The 23,900-nt window shown below is 45.7% G+C and overlaps 10 protein-coding genes across 10 annotated transcripts; 3 read left to right on the forward strand and 7 right to left on the reverse strand.

Moving 5' to 3' along the window:
- Positions 1–1,192: 1,192 nt before the first annotated feature.
- Positions 1,193–1,710, reverse strand: V1508DRAFT_415199 (uncharacterized protein; the record flags this gene model as incomplete). Its single annotated transcript, XM_066940036.1, has 1 exon — positions 1,193–1,710. A coding segment is annotated over exon 1 (333 nt), but the record flags the coding sequence as incomplete, so codon positions are not given.
- A 1,622-nt stretch (positions 1,711–3,332) lies between these two features.
- Positions 3,333–7,907, reverse strand: V1508DRAFT_461158 (RAVE protein 1 C terminal-domain-containing protein). Its single transcript, XM_066942794.1, has 8 exons — positions 7,611–7,907; positions 7,433–7,546; positions 7,297–7,365; positions 7,093–7,244; positions 6,838–7,035; positions 5,167–6,786; positions 4,735–5,116; positions 3,333–4,686 (listed from the first exon to the last, which is right to left on the reverse strand). The coding sequence occupies exons 1-8, from the start codon at positions 7,695–7,697 to the stop codon at positions 3,430–3,432; spliced, it is 3,879 nt and encodes a 1,292-aa protein (XP_066796512.1). The 5' UTR covers positions 7,698–7,907; the 3' UTR covers positions 3,333–3,429.
- A 117-nt stretch (positions 7,908–8,024) lies between these two features.
- Positions 8,025–8,800, forward strand: V1508DRAFT_415205 (uncharacterized protein). The gene is made up of 2 exons (XM_066940037.1): positions 8,025–8,341; positions 8,398–8,800. Exons 1-2 carry the CDS (start codon positions 8,164–8,166, stop codon positions 8,439–8,441), a joined length of 222 nt encoding a protein of 73 aa, XP_066796513.1. The 5' UTR covers positions 8,025–8,163; the 3' UTR covers positions 8,442–8,800.
- Positions 8,801–9,101: 301 nt separating this feature from the next.
- On the reverse strand, positions 9,102–11,119 carry V1508DRAFT_352939 (uncharacterized protein; the record flags this gene model as incomplete). The annotated part of the gene is made up of 3 exons (XM_066936868.1): positions 9,102–9,125; positions 9,182–10,536; positions 10,615–11,119. The coding sequence occupies 3 exons, from the start codon at positions 11,117–11,119 to the stop codon at positions 9,102–9,104; spliced, it is 1,884 nt and encodes a 627-aa protein (XP_066796514.1).
- Positions 11,120–12,103: 984 nt separating this feature from the next.
- Positions 12,104–12,709, reverse strand: V1508DRAFT_438724 (histone-fold-containing protein). The gene is made up of 3 exons (XM_066942188.1): positions 12,600–12,709; positions 12,438–12,546; positions 12,104–12,381 (listed from the first exon to the last, which is right to left on the reverse strand). Exons 1-3 carry the CDS (start codon positions 12,638–12,640, stop codon positions 12,220–12,222), a joined length of 312 nt encoding a protein of 103 aa, XP_066796515.1. The 5' UTR covers positions 12,641–12,709; the 3' UTR covers positions 12,104–12,219.
- Positions 12,710–13,065: 356 nt separating this feature from the next.
- On the forward strand, positions 13,066–13,944 carry V1508DRAFT_368858 (histone-fold-containing protein). The gene is made up of 2 exons (XM_066937423.1): positions 13,066–13,168; positions 13,238–13,944. Exons 1-2 carry the CDS (start codon positions 13,123–13,125, stop codon positions 13,600–13,602), a joined length of 411 nt encoding a protein of 136 aa, XP_066796516.1. The 5' UTR covers positions 13,066–13,122; the 3' UTR covers positions 13,603–13,944.
- On the reverse strand, positions 13,807–17,291 carry V1508DRAFT_415215 (Alpha/Beta hydrolase protein). Its single transcript, XM_066940038.1, has 7 exons — positions 16,934–17,291; positions 16,630–16,877; positions 16,416–16,571; positions 16,026–16,363; positions 15,836–15,973; positions 15,670–15,780; positions 13,807–15,612 (listed from the first exon to the last, which is right to left on the reverse strand). Exons 1-7 carry the CDS (start codon positions 16,938–16,940, stop codon positions 14,049–14,051), a joined length of 2,562 nt encoding a protein of 853 aa, XP_066796517.1. The 5' UTR covers positions 16,941–17,291; the 3' UTR covers positions 13,807–14,048.
- Positions 17,292–17,635: 344 nt separating this feature from the next.
- V1508DRAFT_403654 (6-phosphofructo-2-kinase-domain-containing protein) lies at positions 17,636–19,217 on the reverse strand (the record flags this gene model as incomplete). The annotated part of the gene is made up of 6 exons (XM_066938573.1): positions 17,636–17,705; positions 17,763–17,802; positions 17,853–18,042; positions 18,096–18,982; positions 19,063–19,106; positions 19,168–19,217. 6 exons carry the CDS (start codon positions 19,215–19,217, stop codon positions 17,636–17,638), a joined length of 1,281 nt encoding a protein of 426 aa, XP_066796518.1.
- A 517-nt stretch (positions 19,218–19,734) lies between these two features.
- V1508DRAFT_415226 (uncharacterized protein) lies at positions 19,735–23,025 on the forward strand. Its single transcript, XM_066940039.1, has 7 exons — positions 19,735–20,113; positions 20,178–20,264; positions 20,316–20,700; positions 20,756–21,114; positions 21,174–21,253; positions 21,310–22,812; positions 22,865–23,025. The coding sequence occupies exons 1-7, from the start codon at positions 19,987–19,989 to the stop codon at positions 22,976–22,978; spliced, it is 2,655 nt and encodes an 884-aa protein (XP_066796519.1). The 5' UTR covers positions 19,735–19,986; the 3' UTR covers positions 22,979–23,025.
- On the reverse strand, positions 22,966–23,864 carry V1508DRAFT_384647 (Spc24 subunit of Ndc80-domain-containing protein). The gene is made up of 3 exons (XM_066937776.1): positions 23,599–23,864; positions 23,296–23,545; positions 22,966–23,241 (listed from the first exon to the last, which is right to left on the reverse strand). Exons 1-3 carry the CDS (start codon positions 23,753–23,755, stop codon positions 23,070–23,072), a joined length of 579 nt encoding a protein of 192 aa, XP_066796520.1. The 5' UTR covers positions 23,756–23,864; the 3' UTR covers positions 22,966–23,069.
- Positions 23,865–23,900: the final 36 nt, after the last annotated feature.

Here is a 23,900-nt window from a genome sequence, read left to right on the forward strand (position 1 = left end):
AATATTATTGAACCTAGGGTTTCTACTTCCACTTATGCTGCGAATTTTGCCCTGTCAAGTGCGAGACAAGTTCGCATTTAATTTCGACTGAATAACCACCATGGTCTGTCTCCCTTGTTTTGTCCCTTGTCTCTTGTGTGAACTAATTGGTCCTAGATGTCAAATATCTGTGATGTGTATTCTGCAGTGTTTTGAGGTTATAGAAATTATCATAGTATCACCATGACTTAAATGGTTTCCGGGGATAGTTCTGCTGTCGCCCAGACTCATAACCATATATGTGTCTTATATCTGTTCTACAATTAGACTGTGCTATATAACCCATCATCAACGAGTTCATAAGTGCAGGAACACGAATTCCGACCTTTGACGCACTGCTTAGTTATCTATCCACTTGTTGGAAACATCCCGCAGATTAAATAAATACAACGCGTCAGAGAAATATAGAAAGTAATTACGCAAAGAACGTTGTTCCGATTCCGGGTCCAGCTGGCAGCATCCGAGTTTTGATTGTGAATGCAGCGGCCGCGGCTCGTAAAGTAATTGTCGCGAACGCGCAGCCGACAGTTTTGGGACATACTTTTACACATTCCCCCGGGAATGTCTTTTGAGTACATGGAGCAACTTTACGAAAATTGCTAACCCAGAGGTGGCATCTACAGCTAAGAGCTGGATTCACAATCGGAAAGTCGCGAATATCCCAGCTCGCGGTTGACCCCCTTCCGCCAGCGGCTTATCTAGATCTCAGTTGACACTCCACTGATGTTCGCGCTATTTAATCATACTACTGTATTTAAGAAATATTCCCGTTTAGAAGACACCATGGGAAAGAAGCAGGATTAATAATAATCTGCCCGATTGTACCAATTAGTGAGCAATATACTCGCACGCTATATTACTCGTATGATACCATAGGATCTCAAGACCTATACCTTGCATATAGGCAAAGGCCTATTTCAACTGTAGCAGGTGGGCATAATCTACTACATCTTCGCGGTCAACGTATAAGCCGTACTTATTAACCACAAGCATCGCGCCAATAGCAAGTGCGTATGCCAATGATATTAAGAATAGTAAGGCCCAGTGCTGCCCAGCAACCTCATGGATAATGAGGAGCCTTTTCTGCGGGCAAGTCTACCACAGGGTACCAAGCATACTCGCAGTACCAAATGGCATTACCAATAGCAGGAAGATAACCTCGAAGCTCGGTGTCCTCCTGAAACACTTCGGAATCCATAAACCGTGGGAAAAACGATGAGCCAATATTCGGACAAGGTTGGTCGCAAATTTCCATCCCAAACGCACATTCCAGATAACAAGAACAAGATTGCCAAAGATATACGGTAGGGAGGTTGCAATACATATTTGCCACCGCCAACGAGTAATATCCGACAAAATGGCAATAAGTAAGCAGAAACTAGAGCAATTGCGTTGCCGATGGTTGGTAGAATGTTGGTTATCTGAACATCATAGCCGACGGCCCGGAGCCAGAGATTCAAGCACCTGTAATGGAAGCAGCATGTGGAGTAATAAAAGCCCAGAATCGCCATGCGTAAATATCTCAAAGACCCTCTTGACAGTCATCTTCTTAGTGCCTTGCTTTCCGACTTATGTCGTTCTCCTACTACTATATTCCTTATCTCTATCCGTAAGCCAGAGCGCACGAGTAGCCGCAGGCAAGTCTGCTATAGCCAAAAAAAAAAGAAACCGAAAACTCCAAATGGAAGAGATATGACTGCATGAATAATTAAGAGTCATTGCCAACCAGCAAAGCCGTCGACACTGTTAAGGTTAGTATAAATGGCAGCTTGAAGGTAGGTAACCCGAAAACGTTAATCGATCCAGTCATATCGCAAATGACAACTCGCTTGGCAATTTCCTCGAGTTTATACCACGACCCAATAACCATCATCATGGTCGGGAAACAAATATTTCTGCAAAGCCCTGAAGAAACCGGCAAACATATATGTATTGTGCGGAAGTCGCGCGACACTGAAGCATAACCATAACAGTCCAAAATACTTCGCAAGAAGGTATCATAATAGATGGAGGTGCAAAGCTGAGAGATATATGTGATGGAATGGAGCCAATCAGGTATCCGACAGGTCTCAAATTAAAAGGCAAGTTGTGAATGCAGTGACAGATATTGTAGAGCGCAGGAGAACGAAGGTGTAGTTATTAAGTATGGTAATGCTAGTTCTTCTACGACGGCAGTACATTTCGATTTATTCTCGTGTGCCGCCTCCCTCGAACTATTCTTAATTTTTATTCACTCAAAGTCGTTTGTTCTTTATCTTATCTATTGTCCTGCGGTTTGCATTGCTTTTCATATGCTAACGTCTACTGGCTAATTTTTCTGTCACACAAAGATCAGTCCCTGAGAGTTTGGCCAGAATAAGGTAAGCAAAGTTACATAACTGTGGGTCGCATCGGCTCTCTATCGAAAGCGTGATTTGAAGGATTTGCCGCACTGGCTGCACGAAACTTCAAACCCAGTTTCGTATGCAAAAAGGTAGCTCTTGTGCGGCTCTGTCTCTCCTCCTCCCCACGGTAGCTGGGGGCTCATAGTGAATGTCGTTTGGTACAGTGATCAAGGCGTCCGATTTGTGCGCTCACCATACAGCAAAGTTACGGGTAATCAGACGCCACCCGAAGCTCTGCCTCAGGTGTCGATTTTCGTTGCCGTTTTGAAACCTGAAGACAATCTGACTTGCAACATCCTACTGTCATGTCTCGATATGTTCCAGAACGATCAAATTACGTCGTTTATTAGATGCTTAATGCCAAGACTCTACTACTTAGCATGTGGATTGTCTAGTTACCGACTAGTCATTTGCGTTCTCGGTACTGATGCGGCAATACGGGTCTCGCGTAATCCTGCTGCGGCTGAATAGTCCGCATGAGTCTATTTGATCTGTAGCTGGGAAGAATCAGCAACAGAGCTCCCAATCACTGAGCCTGAGCCTTGAGAACCAAGAGTAAAATTTGCATAACACTGCACATCTTAAAGGTGGCTGTATGTCAAGGACTTGCCAACTTTACTTGCTGGCGTTAGTAAACCTATCTAAGACTGAGAGACTGGATTTTTTTCCCAATTGATGCAGAGAAGGCTGACTATGCTAAAATGTCGATATTCGAGAGTACGCTCAGTTCAGTGCTCTATGATGATCGCCTTGCAATCAGGTACGCTGTTTTAGCTTGTCGCGTCGTATTCGCGGCACTTCTCATATCGATACCTCTGTAACATAGAAACTTTCCATACGTGTCGCCTACTCCATTCCGTGGCCTTGTTACACTAACTCAAGTTGAACTATGACTGATCAAAATACTAAAAGAGCATGCCAAAAATATTTTATTTATATTGCAGAACCTGTCAAGCAATAAACTACTCAGCCCAAATATGAGAAATAATACATTCATAAACAACAGCTAGCCCCACATATCTAAAACACTCTTTGATGGAACAGCTTCAGTTCCAACTTTATCCACAAATTTCCAGTTTTTCGTCAAATCAAGAGCCAAAATGTCGCAACCCATTCTATCATACAATTTTGCAATATGAAGAACAAACTGGGTTTCCACCGCTGCTGTTATACCTATGCTCTCATGAATATCCTTTTTCAAAGATTCCCTGATTTGTTGATAAAGTACCACCAGTACCGGATCTTCAACAAAAAACATCTTGCTCTCTAGATCCTCTGGCTCTGATTCATCAACATCAATTTCATCTCTAAAGGAAGAGAAGATGCACTTCAGTGCCAAATCTTTCCTCTGACAATTCCAAAAAGCCCAGCTAGCAAGCCATCTGTCACCGGTACGGTAAGCCATCGGTAGAACCTCCTTCTTCAACAGCTCTATGAAAACAGGGCCATCATCTCCTCCCTCATAAACACGAGCAATGGCAATGGCAAGTTGTATATCATACAAATTTCGCACACATACGTTAACTGCATCACGTAGACTATCACCAAGCAAAAAGAAAGCCGCAGCATACTCATAACGCTGTTTGCTTAGAAGCACATACGCGTTCTTTAGAGCGGCAGTCTTCCAACGCGGGTCGGCAAAATTGTTTGCCAAAAATTTCAACATGACTCGTTGCTCTTTATGCCACGTAGCCATTCGCCACAATCCTAAAAGGACTTGCTTCTTCTTCAATGCAAGATAATAGAGTGTACAATCCACCGGACTCCGAGGTTCGGAGCTCGTGTATATAATTCTCGCCAATGTCTCAAACTGTTGCCGAACCGCGCTAGGATTTTTCAGCCACATAAAGATACCGCATTCTCTTGCTTGTTGCCAACTCATTCTCCCATTGAAAGATTTTGAGACTAGATCCACAAGAATCTCCTGTGATTGGGAATGGAAAGCCCAATTATGATCACGATATGGCATTTGCATCATCGACTCACGATGAAGTACAAATAAGCGGAATGAAAGTAAATATCGGACTCCATTTTCGTCCAACGAACGACGATGCTCTTCAACTTGACCCATTCCTTCAATCATCGCCGCCAAACTGATCTGTTGGTGACTCGTAAGATAAGGAAGTGACACTTTAGTTAAATACTCATTAAGAGTGGTAGCCACTTTTTCATTGAATATAGAATAGTCTTCCTCATCCGAGAATTGATTCGAAAATAATCGTGAATACTTCTGCGATCGAGATTGCGCTGAATAAGAGACAGCCTATCCTATTAGCATTTGCTCTCCAACTCCTTCAGTCATAGCACGTACATTACTTGTCGTCGCCGGTTCAATGAAGTCAGCAATATCCATTCCGAGCGAACTATCAATATCCGCGATATTGGCGTCCGAAGTCACACTGAATTTCAAAGCTCTAAGAAGTTGAACGAATATTTTTCGAGTAGGATCGGTTTTTCCGACAAAAATAGACTGCGCCACAAACTGTGGATGGTATATAGGTAACGGACCGTTCAAGACTGATACAATGTCAAAGATATTCCGCAAAGGCAGCTTATGGGTCGTGAGATGCAGTGCCTTTATAGCCGCATGAGTATCCACCTTTTTGTCAAGCGTGAACAATTGGTTTCCGGAACCGATGACTAGCGTACCATCATCAAGCCAAATTGAATCACCTATAGCTCGTGGAGTGTATCTAATAATTAGTTAACATCAGCAGTGGACTATATTACTTCGTTGCCTTACGGTCGAATATTTATTTCTCTGAAGGAGGCCCATGCAGGAAGCTCCCTTGTATAGTCGAATCGCAACTGACAGTAAAGCAACACCCTATTAACGAAGCCTACAGCCAATACACTCTGAGAATCAGGGGTCGTCGTCCAATCCAAATCTTTAATTGAATCAGAGCTTCTGAAATTCTCTTCATACTCAAGATGCTCTTCACCAATATCCCAAATTGTCAACCTAGTTGGAGCAGCCTCCACTATAGCCATCTTCTTGAACGAGCTCCCCTTGGCCAGACTAAGTGCCTTAATACCGGTGTCAACTTTCGCAGTTTGTAGCCAATGAACAGTAGCATCGTCTGGCGCTAGCCTTGCGGTCCACGATCGAACCATTCCTTGGCTCGATATACTATTGACTACATCACGGGTATATGCGTCAATCGATCCAGTTAATTTTGCATTCCATCCAACCGGATCAACAGACAATACATGCACCAGATCGTCCCCTGCGGGAACAGGGAACTGAAAGGTGCCCAGCTTCCGAAGTAAAGCACCATGCCTTAATCCTGCTCCCTTAGAATACCCGTTTGTAGCACCGAGTGTAACCTTGCCGTTGATATACGTTCCAGAATCCACCGAGCTATGATAATCAGGTGGTAGGAGAACATCCCAGACGACACCATGCTGATCACTGAAGATTGCCACGACATGCAGAAAGCCTTCCGTGGCATTAGCCTCAGGTAGCAGAGACAAATTCAAAATTGTTTTACGACCTAAAGATGATAACGCGTCGTATGCAATTCTTCTTGCTTTTGGTGTCCTGCAGTCCCATAGCACCAAATCCTGACTTTGCATCGTAACAACAAATTTTCCGCTCTCCAAAATCACTGACCTTTGAACCTTATCAGGAGCCATTACAATACTAACTGGATCTAGCATAACAGTGCCAAATTTTGATCGCGGTACCCAAACAATATTTTCTGCATGGTTACTGGACGAGAGCATTGCCTTCCCATCCGCTGTCCTGGTCAAACTCTGAACGGACTTATAGTGGCCAGTCCAGATATGTCTCAGTGCCAACCGGTTCGGTTCTGATCCAGGATATAACAAGTCCGAGAATTTAGAATCGTAATGTCGGATTGTCCCATTGAAATCATGAATCAGCAATACAAAGTCAGGTTCCTCAGGAGTGCTGGCGCCGAAGCCCAAAAAGGATAAATGCTCGCAGTGTCGAGGAAAGTCTTTCATTGGCGCATCTTCATAAAAAATATCGAATATGCTGAATGCTTTACGGATACGCGATCCAATGTTTTCTATACCCAAGGCAGCCATGCGACCGTTCTGGTCAAAGACAACACACACATCCGGATTCTTGCTGGCAATCTCAATCAATTTCTGCATCTTCTCGTTCGAGGCATCGTCATCTTTAGCATTTCTAACTGCAGATTCCGTAGCGCGAGTAAAATCCTTGTTGTCAATAATGAATGTATACCGGATATCTTTTGGCGATGATCGTGGAAGAACATCAAATAAGTCCACCGACGACCACATTTGCATATATGACGACTCGATGCTATCAGTGGGCGCCCATATCCGTAATATTCCGTCAGCACATACGGTGTACAGAATATTTTCCATAGATCTTCAGCTTATTAGCCATCAATCCAGAATCACATACCGTGTTAACACTTACTGCGCTCGACTAAATGGGCGTCGCCATCTTAATCCGGTTACCCCTCGTGGATGTGCCAAATATGAAAAATCGAAGTCCACATTTGATATATCATAGGAGAAACGCCGCCAAACTTTAACTAACCTGTCATTTTTCCCTACTGTTGCCGCCAAATATGCGTCGAACGAAAAGGCTGATATTATTGCAGGCACTGCAAGTCTAGACAGTGACAAAGTCAGAGACAACACATCGGAGATAACCCATGTTGGAACTTACTGTTTCTTCCACAGTCTTTGTGGACCGTCTTTGAAGATACTCCACAAAGATATTGTCCTTCCCGATATGAATATCTCCTCCTCAGTTCCCCAATTGACGCCCGTTGGGATACCGTCATCGAGATCAAGATGGATAGTCCATTCTAGAGCCCACTACATTCCACAATTTAGAGCAATATTCCACAAGTCCTACGACAAATCTTACACGTAGCAGCGATCCTCGGTCCTCTGAAGGGACATATATCAATACTTTCGGCCCGGACACTATGGCAATCTATATAGACATATTAGTGAGACAATGTTGAACTTGCGCAATCAAATAGAAAGATGATAGCCCATACCCGCCCTGTACTTTCTTCAATATCCAATGCACCACCATCGCGGTCCAGATATATTGTCTGTCTCAGCACTCCGGGCTGCGAAAGTACCACTAAGTTGTTGCCAGATGAATATGCCTAATGGACGTTAGCCCCGGTCAAACAGCTCACTACCTAAAAGCCTACTAAATAAAAAACGCACCAACAGTCTCAATCCATTCCAGTAAGCCGTGCTTAAAGCTTGATGCAACGGATTTGGCTTTCCTGGATGTAGACCAGGCAATGACATGGCCACGAACGGTACTTGTTAATCTTTATTGAAACCAACTTGTTACCAGAGCGGAATACCAGTGCAATTAAGAACATCCACCAATGATAATCGTAAAGAAGAGCGTTCCAGTATAGCACGAACGCGGGGCTGTCATTAAAAGCAGTTCCAGTGTCCTATGCAGCGTTGACCTATCAATAAATGACTACAAAATCGACATCAGACGAAAGCATTGGCAGAGGCACTACGAATGTGGCACGTCGAGGCTACAATTCCCAGAGGTGCATCGTCCGCTGACTGCCAGAAATCGCGGGGTTGGTACCGACATTCTCTCTAGCTGTATCATACACAGAATCTCTCGTTACAAGAGCGCTGGGAATCTACAATTGTCTGCGCGAATACATCTTGATGCTCAAGTAGACGAAGCCACCTGCAAAGTAATTGCTCATTCGAGTGTATTTAAGGATATTTCATTTTATAGGTTGGCATGGGGGACAAAGACCAATACTTTGATGACGCCGACAGTATCGTTGGTCGATCTTCTGACGATAAGTCCGATGCGCAGGCAGAGTGGGATGAATCTATTCGGGAATTGCAGGTCATCTTGATAGCGCTGGTATTTCCTGTTCTTGGAAGATTACTCGGGCGCCAATGTGCTCTAAAATGTATGGAGTTAATATGGGTTATTCTGGAGCTGATCAGCTAACATTCTGTCTATTAGTGTTCACTCGCTTCACAGTTTATCGATTGCTTAAGAATGCCTAAAATTCACAAGGACTCTATACAATGCTTTTGGGCACTTGTGAACGGCTATGAAATCTGCAATCTACAATTTCAATGTAAGCAGTATCTGGATGACGGCGATTGCATGGAGGGACCAATCGAATAAGGTTGAGCACCATCCCGACATTGTCATGTTATATTCGCCCAAGTAATCACATATACTGTTTGCTATTACCAACAAGGTTGCGCGTAAGACAGGATATCATGGCATAAAGATAGAGTTTTGACTAGTAACTGGATATTGTATTTGGCTTTACGATTCCATCTAGATAAAACACCTTGTTATACATATACAGAGTTAACATTTAATATCATAAAATACAATACATTAATAATCATGACTAAAGACAAATAGACCAAAATCCCAAATTGAAGGATAGAACGCATATAAAATGGATAATTTACTCACTCCGAACACCGACTACACGTTAAACACCCAAGCAACCATGCTGCGCCATCAACCAAACTTTCCGAGCAATATGAAATTGTACTAATATACACCATAGCCCGATATCCAAATAGCTTATAGCAAACGCTTTTGTGCATCATTCTTCTAACAATGTTATACTAATCCTCTTATAAAAAAACACTCATACGCCCAAATGCAGTTCAACTCCATCCAAACAACGTTCCCGCTATTCGTTACTTTCCTTTTTCATGTTTGACCTATTCACAGTCAGCTTATCTTGATTTGTTCTAGACAACAATTCAACAAGACTTACTCTAATATGCCTAGCCAGGGCGTCATGGCGTGAAAATGTCTTAGTATCGTCGCCACATAGCTCGCATTTAAAAGTTCTTCTATTAGACGCGTGAATAGTCTCTTGATGACGGATAAGATCGTACGGTCGAGAGAAAACTTTGTTGCATATTTTTCCCGTCGCTGGATTAATCCACGTACATCTATGCGGACCAGTCTGTGCAGATAATGGAACCTTCTTCCGAGGCGGAGTCAAACTATGAGTACGTCGATGTAACTGCAAATGCTGAGCTTTTGGAAAGCGCTTGCCGCAATCTGGGCAGACAAAGATGGCCGGTTCATCAGTCCCTTCTGGTACCCTCGCCGCCGGTGACGATATGTTTAGACCGCGATCTAATGACGCTCCGATATGCCTTGAAGCAATCGATGATGCAGTAGATGCAGCATTCGACGCCGAAGAATCGTCATAATCGGAGCCTCCTGGAGACGACACCGCTGAAGACTGCGTCGGCGTACCTAAGCCTTCACTATGATGTTCATAATGACCTTGTGACCGCGGATAAGACGTCGGTCTAGCAAATAGTTCAAAATCTGTTAACTCGTCACCAGATTCAACGTCAGACGGATCCTCAAGTTTCGCGTTCATGCTACTGCCCGATGAAGAGCTCGGCGTGGTCGCAAACAACCGAGAGGTGCCAACTTGAGTTACCTCCGGATCTGAAATAGTTTCTTCACCCTCAACATAGTCCAGCAAGGCCTCCTTCGGAGATATTGTCTTTGCGGTCGTCTGTTCCATGAGCTGCGACGGCCGATTTAATGGTAAAGATTGCAACTGCTGCTGTTGCTGCTGCATGTGGTGTTGATGTTGGTGTTGCTGCTGCTTCTGTAATTGCAGCTGCTGTAACTGTTGCTGCAGCGACTTCTGCTGGACTGGAACAAACTTAGTCTGTGTTGGTAAAGGCTGCGGAGAGGAACTCATAGCCCTCAAGCTGTCCGATGCCTGTTGCACCCGTTGAAATTTTTGTTGGTTTCCCACAGGCGCAGTGTTAGAAGACGGCAACGGAAACAAATTGTAATGAGACTGAGAATGCATCAGCGGGCTGTCAGGCGGTGGGCCAGGGTAATAAGGCGACGATTTTCGAAATGGTGACATCTCTCTGAATGAGCTAGGCGACGCCGTCCGAGTGACAGGTAACGACTTCGCAGTCCAGCTATTGGGCAAAGTGTCCGCGAAATCCAAAAGGAAGTCATCACTGGCAGTTGACTGCACAGGAGACATATTCGGTGAATATAGCTCATCTTCTAGGACGTCGGAAATGGTACGCTCGAGCTTCGGATTCTTAAAATGGGATGGATGTGCGTAGTCAGATGACGGATCTGTTGGCAATCGTAAGTATTCGCGGCTGAAATGTTCAAAAGCAGCTTCATCGTCAGAGCTATCAAAATGATGTTCACCTTCAGACATACGCCGGCCGAGCGAATACTGCTTACTCTCGTCATCGGCACAATCCATCCTGCCGGATGGAGGGGTAATATCGTCCCCGTTGGCAAACGGATTTCGCAAAACCATACCAGAACCGATGCCCGACGAGTTACTGCCAAAATCATCACTCCCAGACCTGGTGACACCAGGAGACGGCGAAAGACCTGGAACGGTCATCGCGTCGTCGATGGAGTCTGAAGCTCCAACGTTGGGATCGACACGGTTATTTGCGTAATAGGCTGCAAAAAAGGACGGCTGAGTGGGAGTAGACGAAAGAGAAGCAGGCAGAGACGTTGATTCTCGACGGCGAAAAGTAGGAGAGGCGTTGGTACCACTCGAGATGTTGTATGGATTGGAAGGTTGGAAGAACATCGCGTTGTCAAAATCTGCCGCATAGCCACTTCCTGCTTGCGGGAAGTGGAAGGAAGTTGAAGGTCGGTGAATGTTTGACGTATCGTACAAGATAAAGTCAGCCATCGGGGAGGACGACGCGGTGCGCTCGAAGCGGACGGTAGTGGGTGATACCTGCAGATCTGAGGACTTCAACGTGATCGATCAATGACAAGTCGGATGTGTATGGCGCACGTACTATGCGGAGACAGCGGCTAAAATGGACCTAGAAAACAGAAAAGAGTAATATTGTGCGCTCGACGAGAGTCTGAGAGTGGATCTTGAGAGACGGCCAGATGTGATGAGATGTGATGTGATTAGCAAGCCGGGACAAGTAGTAAATGCCAAAGAAACTGACTGATGGGTCAGCAGCGTCGCAAAAAGGTGGAGTTGCCGACGGGGCGAAGGGCAGCAGGGCAGGGCACAAGCGCTACTTTTAATAATAACACCCGCACGTCGCAGGAACACGTGCAAGGTCTCGCGGTTAGGGCTCTGGTGGTCCACACTGGTCACGCTGACGCGACTCTCTGCTCCACTTCTAACAACGACGAGTCAGCTACACTGAGCAGCTCTCAGTATTATACTACTCAGTGCTGTGTCAGATGTCCACAGTCAGTTGGCAGAATCCAGAAGAATCCAGTCGGTTGTGCTGAGTTCTGCGGCCGGCAACCGAACGAGCGACACCGGACACATATTCCCGCAGTCTCAAGGTCAGGGCTTAGATCCCTCATCGCGAGACCAACGATGACGAAATCGATGACGCACCAAATATGCGCATATCTGTCAAGTTCGTGCCATACTTACAACCACGCTGGCGCAACACCGTGCCCGTTATCATACGAACGCATCGCGTCCTCGCCATCACTATCATTAAGATCAATACTCTGATACTTCTAATGCTACCACAGACTAAATCTTGATTCCGAATGATCATAATATAATAATTTCGTGTATGACAACGCACCAACGACCAAACATCTTCCAACTCACGTAGGCTTGTAAGGCAATGGTTACACGCAGACTATTGAGAAAGCTGCTATATACGGGTTCATTTGCATCCTTGCAAATCAGACAATTAGTCACTCCTAGTGTATTCGAAATAATATACAATAACCCGAAATATAACTGCAAAGAACTGTTTCTATTGTACATAAACGCTTAGTCCCACAACCAACATGATCCCAAATTTAACCGCCGAAACCATACAGGGTGCGTCCCTGGCGCTTCAAAGCATAAACAACATCGAGCGAAGTGACAGTCTTACGCTTAGCGTGTTCGGTGTAAGTGACAGCATCACGAATGACACTCTCGAGGAACGACTTCAGGACACCACGAGTCTCCTCATAGATCTAGCACAGACACGTTAGCGCAACCCACGACAATACGTCGACTCGGCACAGCATACCAACGCAGAAATACGCTTGACACCACCACGGCGGGCAAGACGACGAATAGCAGGCTTAGTGATGCCCTGGATGTTATCACGAAGAATCTTTCGGTGACGCTTAGCACCTCTAGACAACTGTTAGTGACGAGACCGCGCAAGTAGATCACATGAATAGCATACCCCTTCCCAAGACCCTTTCCACCTTTGCCACGTCCAGACATGTTGCTTGAAGATAATGCGTAAAAGTAGAGTTGAGATGGAAGATTAAACCGAGTAAAAAGTAGACTAGGCGTAGGGGGGGAGCACGGATATAAAAGGGCGGAACTGGAGAGGGCTAGGGGAATTTCATCAAACCATGGAAACACAAAATCGCGGTCCAGAAATGACGCCGCAGACTCGCACGACGGGGCAGAGCCCACATACTGAACACACAACAGCGCACACTTGCAAAACTCCCAAAAAACAGACCGCAATTTCCACGATTTGCACACCACATTTTTTATTTTGCCGCACGCCAAAAACCACAATCCACCCAACCGCATTCCCGCCAGCCCCGGGCTAGGGTTCACCTTCGGCCCATCACTCGCGCTTCATTTTCCTATAAAGCTGTCCTCGCCCACGTCGCCTATCTTTTTCCTCTCCCACTTGTCCGTTATCATTTTTGCGCCTCTTCACACTCACGACTCCACACCAACAATTTGCAATGGCTCGTACAAAGCAGACCGCCCGTAAGTCCACTGGTGGCAAGGGTATGTTTAATGTTTTTATATTTATTTATTTATTATATATGGCGTGGCAGTGCACTGACGTGCTCATAGCTCCTCGCAAGCAGCTTGCCTCCAAGGCCGCCAGAAAGTCCGCGCCTTCCACTGGTGGCGTGAAGAAGCCTCACAGATACAAACCTGGTACTGTCGCTCTCCGTGAGATTCGTCGTTATCAGAAGTCTACTGAGCTTTTGATCCGAAAGCTTCCATTCCAGCGTCTTGTTCGTGAAATTGCCCAGGACTTCAAAACGGATCTTCGTTTCCAGTCGTCTGCTATTGGTGCGCTCCAGGAGTCAGTTGAGGCCTACCTTGTCTCGCTCTTTGAAGACACCAACCTTTGCGCCATCCACGCCAAGCGTGTTACTATTCAGGCGAAGGATATCCAGCTTGCCCGTCGTCTTCGCGGTGAACGTTCATAGATCTTGGATTGCTTAAGGATAATTTATTTTAGTGGTAGTTACTGTGTTATTATGGCTTTGACTTTATGGTTTCGATGGTTAAGCTATGGGCTCGCGTTTCAATAAGTGTATAATAGGATCTTCAATATATGGGTTTTGAGTTTATGTTACCATACCTACTACGATATAGTACTTCTGACTGGATCTAGTGCGTAGTTTTATTATGGCAGTTCGTCGATTTGTTGTGTCGGTGATGAATGTGGCCGAATTGTAATTATCGGTCGATCATTGAGTTCTAAACATAATATTTACAGAATTTCTAGTTGTTACTGGTCTCCAACAATAAATGCTCTTTGGAGACGGCCCGTTGTCCTCATAAAAATCATTGCATATGTCCTTGTGTATGTACAAGTACGAGCCAAGTTTTCTCCCGTATTAACCAAATATTCTCCTATAAGTGAGACAAGTCATGTCTTATCCTCCTTCTGCTCACGTTCTGTACCCTTCTGAGACTGAATAGGAGTCACCTTAGTAAGGTCTGAATTGGGAGGCTGATGGACGCCGTCTTGCTCCAGAGCTGCCAATGACCTCACCAGATTGTTTCGCCGTCTATCCATCAACTCTCCCTCCATAACAAGGTGATTTTGATCCCACGATCTGTGTCTAACTACCTTTCTTCTAGGCTTTCGCCCTCGAGACAAAGTGGGGTTGGGTCTCGAACTTCCCAAACTAATTTGTGAATCACTCTCATCCCGAACGCCTCGAGCAAGTTGTGAAGGCTTGGCCTCAACGTGGGTATGAGCAGCGCCATCAATACTATCATTTGACGATAGTGGCGAAATCGACGTAAACACACCACTTGATGATGAGGATACGGAAAGCGGGGTCGTGTTTGTAAGCTGTTTCCGAACCGGAATAGAAAATTCGATTGGCGCTTCATTTGCCAACTCCGGATCGGTTTGCCGGCGAAACAGAGACAAAGATTCGGCTGCGCCCGTCCACGAAGATTGTGGCCTGCTTTGTTCTTGGTCAGAATCAAGAAAGTCGTCATCGTCGTCATCATATTCGTCAAAAAAATTGTCGTCATCATCATATTCATCATCGACAATCGGGCCAGACGACGGTGCTATCCAACCTAATCCTGACCGTGACAACGTGCCCCGCAGTACTCGAGTAAGTAGGCCTCTCTTTTTCGTCTGTGACCCTATTGATACTGACAAGGACACTGGCTTGTTAGATTGTGTCTGTGGACTGGCTATAGAGATCGATGGAATACCAGGGGCAGTGCGATATCGCGGCTCATGAAGAGCAAACGCCTCTTGAATCCACGCTGCACAGCGAGAGATTGCTGCTTCCGCTTCAGGTAGTAAGAAAGGTATTTGCATGAATCCATGTGAAATTCCTCTAATCAACATGACTTCCACAAACTCACTTTCGCTTTGAATAGATGGAGGCTTAGACATTGCGAGTGCCTCATATCTCAACATGGCACTGCGCTTCGCCTCGCGAAGTCGTCCTGCGAAGATCACAGTGTCATCAACCAAAGGATCCACTTCACCACAGATCATGTACACTTTCGGAAACTTAGCTAGAAGCTCAGATGGCGCGTTGACAGGCGACAGAAGATAGTCTGTGGTAAAATCGGGGCGACTATGCGGCCCTATATACAAAATAATCATAGCCCGTAACATCTCCGGCGTAATAATCTTGTCACCGAAATAGGATACACGAGATGTCATGGCCAGAGACGTTCCGATCGTGATTTTCTTCTCCCGTGCAAGCTCGGCTTGCGTTCTTCGGCCAGGTTCACGAAGGTTAGATGCAATTCCAGCACGACTAAGGGCATCTGCGGTATCAAGACTAGTTGGCAGACTGAATTCATCAATATCCCTCATGTCTTCATCCTCGACTTGCAGTTTACCACTAAGACCCTGGTATATACTTTCTTTTCTCTTCATGAGCCCTGGACTATTCAATTCTTTCACACTTTCTTGTCTAAGCAGTCGAATTTGTTCATCGGACATCCACGAACTGTATGTCATATATTAGTATGATGCGGTGCACTCTATTGATGCCATAACTACATACTTGAAGTTGAGATCCAGTGCTGGATAGATCATAAGGACCGCAATTGGTAGCCGAGGCTGGGGCATTGCAGTAAGCAGTTTCAGCATCACTCCTGCAACAAAATTTCCACCGCTGTAGACGGGTCAGCAATCGCATTTGATTAGCAAGTTAACGAATGGGAACCTACGCAGAGTCGCCAACTAGAACAATCTGAGGATCAGCTGTGCCTGAGAGCCCAATACATCTTCCCTTTGTTCTAACTATCTCCATATAGGCATCATAGCACTCGTCAAGACTATATGGATATGGGTGCTCTGGCGCTTTTCTATCCAAAATTGTTAGAATTTTTACAGGCATATGAAGTAGAGCCTACACACCCATAATTGAGACTAATGACTGGGACTTTCAATTTCTTTGCCCATGCACATAATGAGTCGTCGTGGTGTCTCGGCGACATACTGACAAATCCACCACCAGGAAAATCCAGCAAGACTTGAGTGTGATGCTTGAATGTATGGCGTGGACCGTCGTAGTACAAGTATGCTTTCATTCGCGATCTGTAGGGGCTATTCGGTGGTCTGGAAATTTCAAATGCCTTCAAGGTTTGAATGCGGGGGCATGTGAAGATTTTTGCAAGTCTTAAATACGGTGAAGTAGACTTTTCCCACGAAATTCTTAAATGCTCAGCAGTAACGGTAGCTCGCACTTTGCGGACCTAGGAGAAGTGGATTAGCGCAGGTCAAGGAGAATTGCAGTTGTGCGCGCACTTTCTCATCAGCTTGGTCGGCAAAGACCAAGTAGTAAATGCTAAATAGAATGCTGGCAATATCCCTGATTGCCTTTGGCTTGACCGGCATTGCAGTCCAAAAGCCGGCATCCAAAGCGGTGAGGAACCATGAAGCTCTGAAGAATGGTCTGCTATACTATCGCCAGGGTTAGCACAATAGCCCATGTTAACATGATATAAACGGTTAACCATACAAGGTCCGCCAACGGTTCAGGCGACTGTAGATTCAGCAGCTTGTCGATATTCTTAAGCACGTACAGGCCAGTCATTGTAAGAACGTGGATTTGCCAGGCTGTGGCATGCTTGCTAAGGAACTTGCTGATAGCTGCGACGATTGGAGGGCCATGTCGCGGACCCCGCATTATGTATGCAACCCAGAAGCAGGCTACGACAAGAACCTGCACCTTTTTGATATTCTGAGAAGGCCTCCCTAAGATGTGGTCTGCGTAAAATAGTGTTAGCTCACGAAGCACACCCGCACATTGGACGAGATTATACCGATCATTGTTCTGTAGTTCTCTAATAGGAATCATAACATTAACTGCAGGAATGTTGCACATAGATATTATCGAACCAGACCGGAGACAGAGGCACAGAGGATGAAATAGTATAGACCTAGCAAAAAGTAACCGGAGGAATGCCTCGTGACGGGCAGAGCTAAAGATGGTGAACCAGCCTGGAGGCGACGCGCTACAGCCGGAGCCGGGGGCGACGCGGGGAGCGCTGCAACAAATTCACATGCCATAGACCGGACGGACTACCCGCTGATGACAGAACCGTTGCAGTTACATTAGATGGCACGTGTCACGAAGAGGATGGCGCGGCAATTGTGTTTTGCTACTGTACGCCAGAAGTGTGGCGTTTGCGGGGAAACTATGTATGGCGGTGCAACAGAGTCATAATTACACTACTGATAGGCATCGTGACGTCTCCGACAAATATGTATCCTCACAAAAATGGCATCAAGACTACCACTAAGAATAATCGTCACGTCCAAAATTTTCAGTGCTTGGCATTCATATATATAGATTGTGTATCTTTACTTACGTAACTCCGGAAATTCATTGAACTATAAGAACAAAATCGGCCATCGCGGAAAACGTGGATACAAGTATCGCATATACACTACACTTTGTCTCCATACCCATTTGTCGCATTCACGATTCTCTATGTCTGCATGCAGATTTATTATGCTACTATTTACTTTTTGATCTTCGCAGATTGACCCTTCTCTCGGTATGTGCTTACGGCGGGAATATCTGCCTTGATTCTAAAACACTGCCATTAGAATTGTTTCAAATGTCAAGAAAATAAGTAGAGTACTTGCCTGATTACCTCAGTGCCATATGCCTTGGGCTCGAGCTTTACTGGAGATCAGTTAGTCCTGTACAACCGCCTCTATTTAGATGGCACATACTGAGCGTATGGAGGGGCACCTCCATCCAAGGACTCTGATCCTGGGAAACATTCATGAAATAGGCGTAGATACATCGCAGTACAGCCTGGTGTGTCACTATCATAATATTCTCCTGCCTTTCTAGCTCCATGATAATTGGCTCAAGTCTGACGACGACATCCCGATATGATTCTCCTCCCGGATATCGATACTACAATAAATTAGGTCCTCAAACCACAAAGATAAGTTCGTATAATAACGTACTTCGTATTTATTCTCGTCGCGGGCAGCAAAATCATCGGGGTACCTGCTCTCGATTTCTTCGTATGTCAAGCCGTCACACTGTCCAGCATCAAGCTCGTCAAGCGCTTTCCACGTCAACTGTCTGTAAGGCAGGTATTTAGCAGTTTGCTGCGTTCTCTTGAGAGTTGATGTCCAAACAGTTAACGGCCTATCGCCAACGGACATTTTGACCAACTGAGGAAGTTGACGAGCGTATTCGCGTCCACGTGCTGACAAGTCAGAGTCGCCTCCAATCTTGCCGGTGAGATTAAAAGCAGATTCTCCGTGCCTACTTAACCAAATACAGCGTGGTTTAATATGCAAATTCATGAGATAGTACACTATCCTGGATTCGAGGTAGGACTGAATACGATTAATAATGACTTGAGAGCCGACGTTGATGAGTTTGACATATGTCAGATCGCGCTCGGAAATTGTTTCGTAGACCTTTTCGTAATTACGTATTCTATTGCGAAAGTCCAATGCCGCTCTCTCGGGGTCTTGGCCTATATAGTCTGGACTGGTCGTCTTGACGTCCATGATATTTTGCATAATCAAGTCCTCGTCATCACACCAGCTCTCAATAAACATAGGCTCGACATTGCGTTTGCGACACAGTTCTAAGATCCAGTTACGTCGACTCTTTGTAGTGTTTGTAGCATCTAAGATGCCGACAACACCTTGCTCATGGTCGAGCCATCTGAACATGTCGCGAATGGCGGACTCGGCGGCCATTTTGCGCAAGCGCTCACCCTCAGAATTGTTGACATCAAAGAACTCTGCAGTTGGGTGTGCTGTTTCGAGTCGACGATAGTTGCCGACGTTGAAGCATTTTGCTCGAATTGAGAGCCATGTGAGGTATCGCACGACTGCATAGAAGCGATCAGCAGGAATTCACAAATATGACAAGATACGATCACTGTAAGCCGCAGCCGGCAGCCAGACTTACTCTTTTGTGCTATCAGGGATTTGCCTCTGGCGGGAAGCCCGACCCTAAAGAAGAGGAAGAGGAGAAATTAGCAGGACTTTTTGATCAATGGGAACGAGCGCTCACATGATAACACATATTTGAACATTTTCGGCCTGGAAAGAGTAGCCGCCCATTCTGTAAGTAAAGATCTGGCAGCCGGTTCCGACAGAGTAGATTCGAGATTAGAGGCGTCCAGGAGAGTACAGTTGTGCCGGGGTAAAATATAAGAAAATGCAGAAGGATGTGTTGGATATACCTACACAGCGCGCGGGGAACACTGTCTAGCGGTGTCGGATAGCTGATCAAGATTGGCCGGCTGCGTGATGATTCTATCCGTAATATGCAATATATATTATATCATAAAATATAAATATTATATTCGGCTGCACAAATCCCGTTTGTTGCCTTCACTGAGATACGGAGACCGAGTTCAGAGCTGGGCAGCTGATCGTGTGCCAACCCGCGTGAGGCCACCTTTTGGAGTGGCCGCGACGTTTTGCCCGTCTGTATGCCTGCTACCCACTTGGTCGACTGCATGTGTCGCCTGTCGCATCCCGCGTGCGCGTGCACGTGCGCATAACGACACAAACTGCTTCGGCGTAAGAGCGGCAGCTGAATGTGTTTCTCCCTTTTGGTTCGACTGCCGCTTCGCGATCTTCGACATTGTCGCACACCAAACTCGTCACTCGACTCGGGGCCCTCTCTCAGAAGCGCGCCCACACGGTCACTGCTAGGTCCGCGCAGTGGCCTTCCCAGACGCGCCACGAAACCACCTCATCACTCAACCACTAAATCATCTACCAAGCTACTGCACTTGTTGATTATTGTGACATAACACTACTCAGTACCGTTAGCGTCCATAGTTCTCAGAACGTGATCTGCACTCACTCTTGCTCTTAGACAATGTCTATTCGAGCAATTGACAAGAGTTCCGTTCATAAACTAACGTCCGGCCAGGTTGTCATCGATCTGCCTACCGCCGTCAAGGAGTTGGTCGAGAACAGTCTGGATGCTCATGCCACAAACATTGGTCTGCCCTTCCTTTTATTTGTTGTAAGATCCCGTGATTGACTACTAACTTTGAATATGCGCAGAGGTCAAGTTTAAGCACTACGGAGTCGAGTCCTTCGAAGTAGCGGACAACGGTGACGGCATAGACCAGGAGAATTTTGAGGGCATAGGTAAGTTGTCCTTGACTACTGCCCACATATTTGTTCTAACATGCACTAAAGCTCTCAAGCATCATACATCCAAACTACGAAGCTTCTCGGACTTGAGCTCCGTCGCCACCTATGGTTTCCGCGGTGAGGCTCTCAGCTCTCTGTGCGGGGTTAGCTCATCCGTCCAGATTACAACATGCACAGCTGGAACTTCTCCGTGCGCGACAAAGTTAGAGTACGACACCCATGGACGCATCGTGTCCTCATCGAAGGTCGCTGGCACGAAGGGTACGTCCGTTCTAGTCACAAGGCTATTCGATGGAAAACTGCCGGTACGAAGAATAGATTTTGTCAAAAACTTCAAGCGCGAATTTGCGAAATGCATCTCTCTCCTGCAAGCTTACGGAGTTATCAAAGTTGGGGTCAGGATCGTGGTCTCAAACGTTCTGTCGAGTGGGTATGTCTTGCTGGCTTTGCTTGCACTTCCGATAGCATATCCTAACCCTGTATAGCAAGAAGACGGTACTGTTTGCGACCAAGGGCAATTCTTCTGTCGGAGACAACATAGTGAATGTATTTGGCACGAAGGCCCGCACGGATTTGCTGCCAATGTCGCTCGGCTTAAATATTCTTCGCAAACAATCAATATATCTACCCGGCACCGACCCTGGCGAAACTGTTATCAAAGTCGTTGGATTTATATCTCAACCTGGTCCAGGGCTCGGACGAAATGCTGCTGATAGACAGCTGGTCTATGTGAATAATCGGCCATGTCATTTGTCATCTATCATTAAATGCTTCAACGAATGCTACCGGAGTTTTAATATTACTCAGTATCCATTCGTTGTAGCTGACTTTGAGGTTCCATTTGGTGAGGAGCTTGTCCCATTATTATCTGTTTTTTGACTCTAAACGCTGATTTGTGCCTAGACTCAGTTGATGTGAATGTCTCACCTGACAAGCGCACTATATTTCTCCATGACGAAACTACAGTATTGGAATGCTTAAAAGTACGATTTTTAGCTATAATTACTGATAGCCTTTGACGCTGATGTTTCGATAATAGGAAAGGCTATCAGAGTTTTTAAAGAAATGCTGTCATTCCATACCTACCCAAAAATCAGCCTCATCCATCCAGCAAGCCACGAGCACATATCGCGCAAGTGATGATGACAGTGATAACGAAGGAGGTTCACCATGCGACGCTCGGTCAAGTTTTCTTTCGCCGATTTCTCCGGGTTCAAGCAGGCGCATTACTCCGGGATCGATAAAGGACAAGCCCACTCCCAACCGACAAAATAAGCGGAACAGCTACAATTTTGCCTCGTCCTCGACAACCCATAGTCGACAATATTCACCACCAGCAGTCACATATGTCAGTCGATCAGATGCGGCTAAACGGCAGAGGCGATTCATGGGAGATATTCCCACAAAGTCCAGTATACCGTCTGCAACCAACCCGATGGACACAACGGAGGAGCTGGTTATTGAACTTTCCCATGAGTTCCGCAAAGATGATAATAAGAATGTTGACACTGAGAGCGAGACTGATGACAGTCTTAGCAGCGACGGCCAGAGGGAAGAGACAGTGATAGTGTCGGATAAACCAGTCGTCGAATCTCGGAGCAGCGCGACAACTTTATTGAACGAGGACGATACTTTAGTTGCGCAATCCGATGTTACGTCGATTCCTGAGCACTATGTACCGGACGGCAACTATGAGAGTGAAGAAGCTGAATCTTCATCTCAGCATTCCGTTGTCCTTATGAGCTCTCCAGTGAAAGATTATCGTGGATTGACGCAAGAATCATCAATCACTTCGGCTAGAATACGGAAGTATTGGACGCACAGGTTATCTGGGACATTAGCCGTTTCTATTGAGGAGATGAAGCACTTGCAATCTACTAATTTTCGGACGCAACAGTCGTCCGGCATAATTACTCGTGACAACACTCTGTCGTCGGATTTAGAAGAGGGCGAAGAGCATCTCCAGTCGCTCAATATCTCCAAGTCCGATTTTGCAAAGATGAAAGTTATTGGCCAATTCAATCTAGGCTTTATTCTCGCCGTTCGAACCCCAGACAGCAGAACTGAAAATTGCGATCCAGACCTTAAAGATCGATGTGATTTGTTTATTATCGACCAACACGCGAGCAACGAGAAGTTTAATTTTGAGCGACTGCAACGAGAAGTTTCTATCAAGAAGCAGCCTTTAGTTGTTCCGCAGCGTTTATCATTAACGCCACTTGAGGAACTTCTAGTGACGTCGAATTTGTCGGTTTTCGAATCCAACGGATTTATGCTCAGTATTGATGAGTATGCGGCCCCTGGTGAGAAATGCTCGTTAGCAGCTCTTCCCGTTGTCCTGTCGGCTGCATTTGGCGTCGATGACTTTGCAGAATTGCTGCACGCTGTTCAAGAATCGCCGGGCACGTTTCACCAATGCTCCAAGCTCGGAAAGATGCTGGCTATGAAAGCTTGTAGAAGCAGTGTCATGATTGGAACCGCACTAAAACGAGAAAAAATGCGAGCTATTGTGGATGGACTAGGTATATTAGATAAGCCTTGGGTATGTCGATTCATACTTGTGACATATTAGGAAAGTACTAATTTGCTATTAGAACTGTCCACATGGGAGACCGACAATGCGACATTTAACGGATATCAGTAAGTGGAAGAGCTGGGACGTAGACCAGCGTCCGCTTGGACAGCATATGTATACTAGTCATCTATAAATACTCAATCAAGTTATATTTTATGATACACCAATATGAAGTTTCTCGGATAAAAAGCACTGCATTAGATACGGTAAACATGTCCATAACTCTACATCATGTCCCATAAATAACTCGCAATGAAAAAATTGGAGTATGCCTTGTCGAGGGATAAAACATGTATATCGTTGTTCTGGTGGGATCTAACAATGGCTTTTGCATACCCTCCCATTCCATCATCTTCTAGGCTAATTCCCAGCGATCGGTATATTTTTAACAGTAGTCTAAAGGATCTCATTAGTATATTGATAATCATATCCTAACTAGCAATATCCTACATTGTCGGGTCTTGCTGCGCGCTGCTGGCTTCAGCCATGACGTCCTCATTCTTCACGCGCTCAAGCTCCTCATTGAGTCTCGTAAGTGTGCCCTCACTAGCATGATATGCGGACTCAAGCTCATTGATTGTCTTGGCCAGCGAGAATTTCTCACGATCTAGCTCTAAAATCTTCTCTGTGTGTGAGCGCCGCGTCGGCGAAGACGGTACTGTAGCCGCTGTCTTTGCTAATTCTAGCCGTCGAGAAAGGGCTATATGATTTAGTGCACTATTCCCAGTAGCAGCTTATCAAAAAATAGCATACAACGTAATATGTCTAGCATTTGATCACGCTCCAAGTCTCGTGCGGATTTAAGAATGCGAATGTGGTCGCTTATTCGAGAGATGGCTTGCACATCCGGTGTAATCTGGAAGTTTGACACTGTTGACGACAGCAGCGATTGCACACTATCTGGAAGCATTTTACCTTTTAATCCGGCCAATATAATTGCGACCGTTGAAAGATAGACAGATGGAAATGTGACTGTCGTTAGAATATTTAACTTATTGTGGCTGAATTGTTTGTTTACGTGTCGCGTATGAGCCGCTGTCAGGGTAGCAGCCCCG

The sequence above is a fragment of the Lipomyces doorenjongii genome (genome assembly GCF_038497915.1).
Source record: "Lipomyces doorenjongii strain NRRL Y-27504 unplaced genomic scaffold V1508scaffold_17, whole genome shotgun sequence".
Lineage (NCBI taxonomy): Eukaryota > Fungi > Ascomycota > Lipomycetes > Lipomycetales > Lipomycetaceae > Lipomyces > Lipomyces doorenjongii.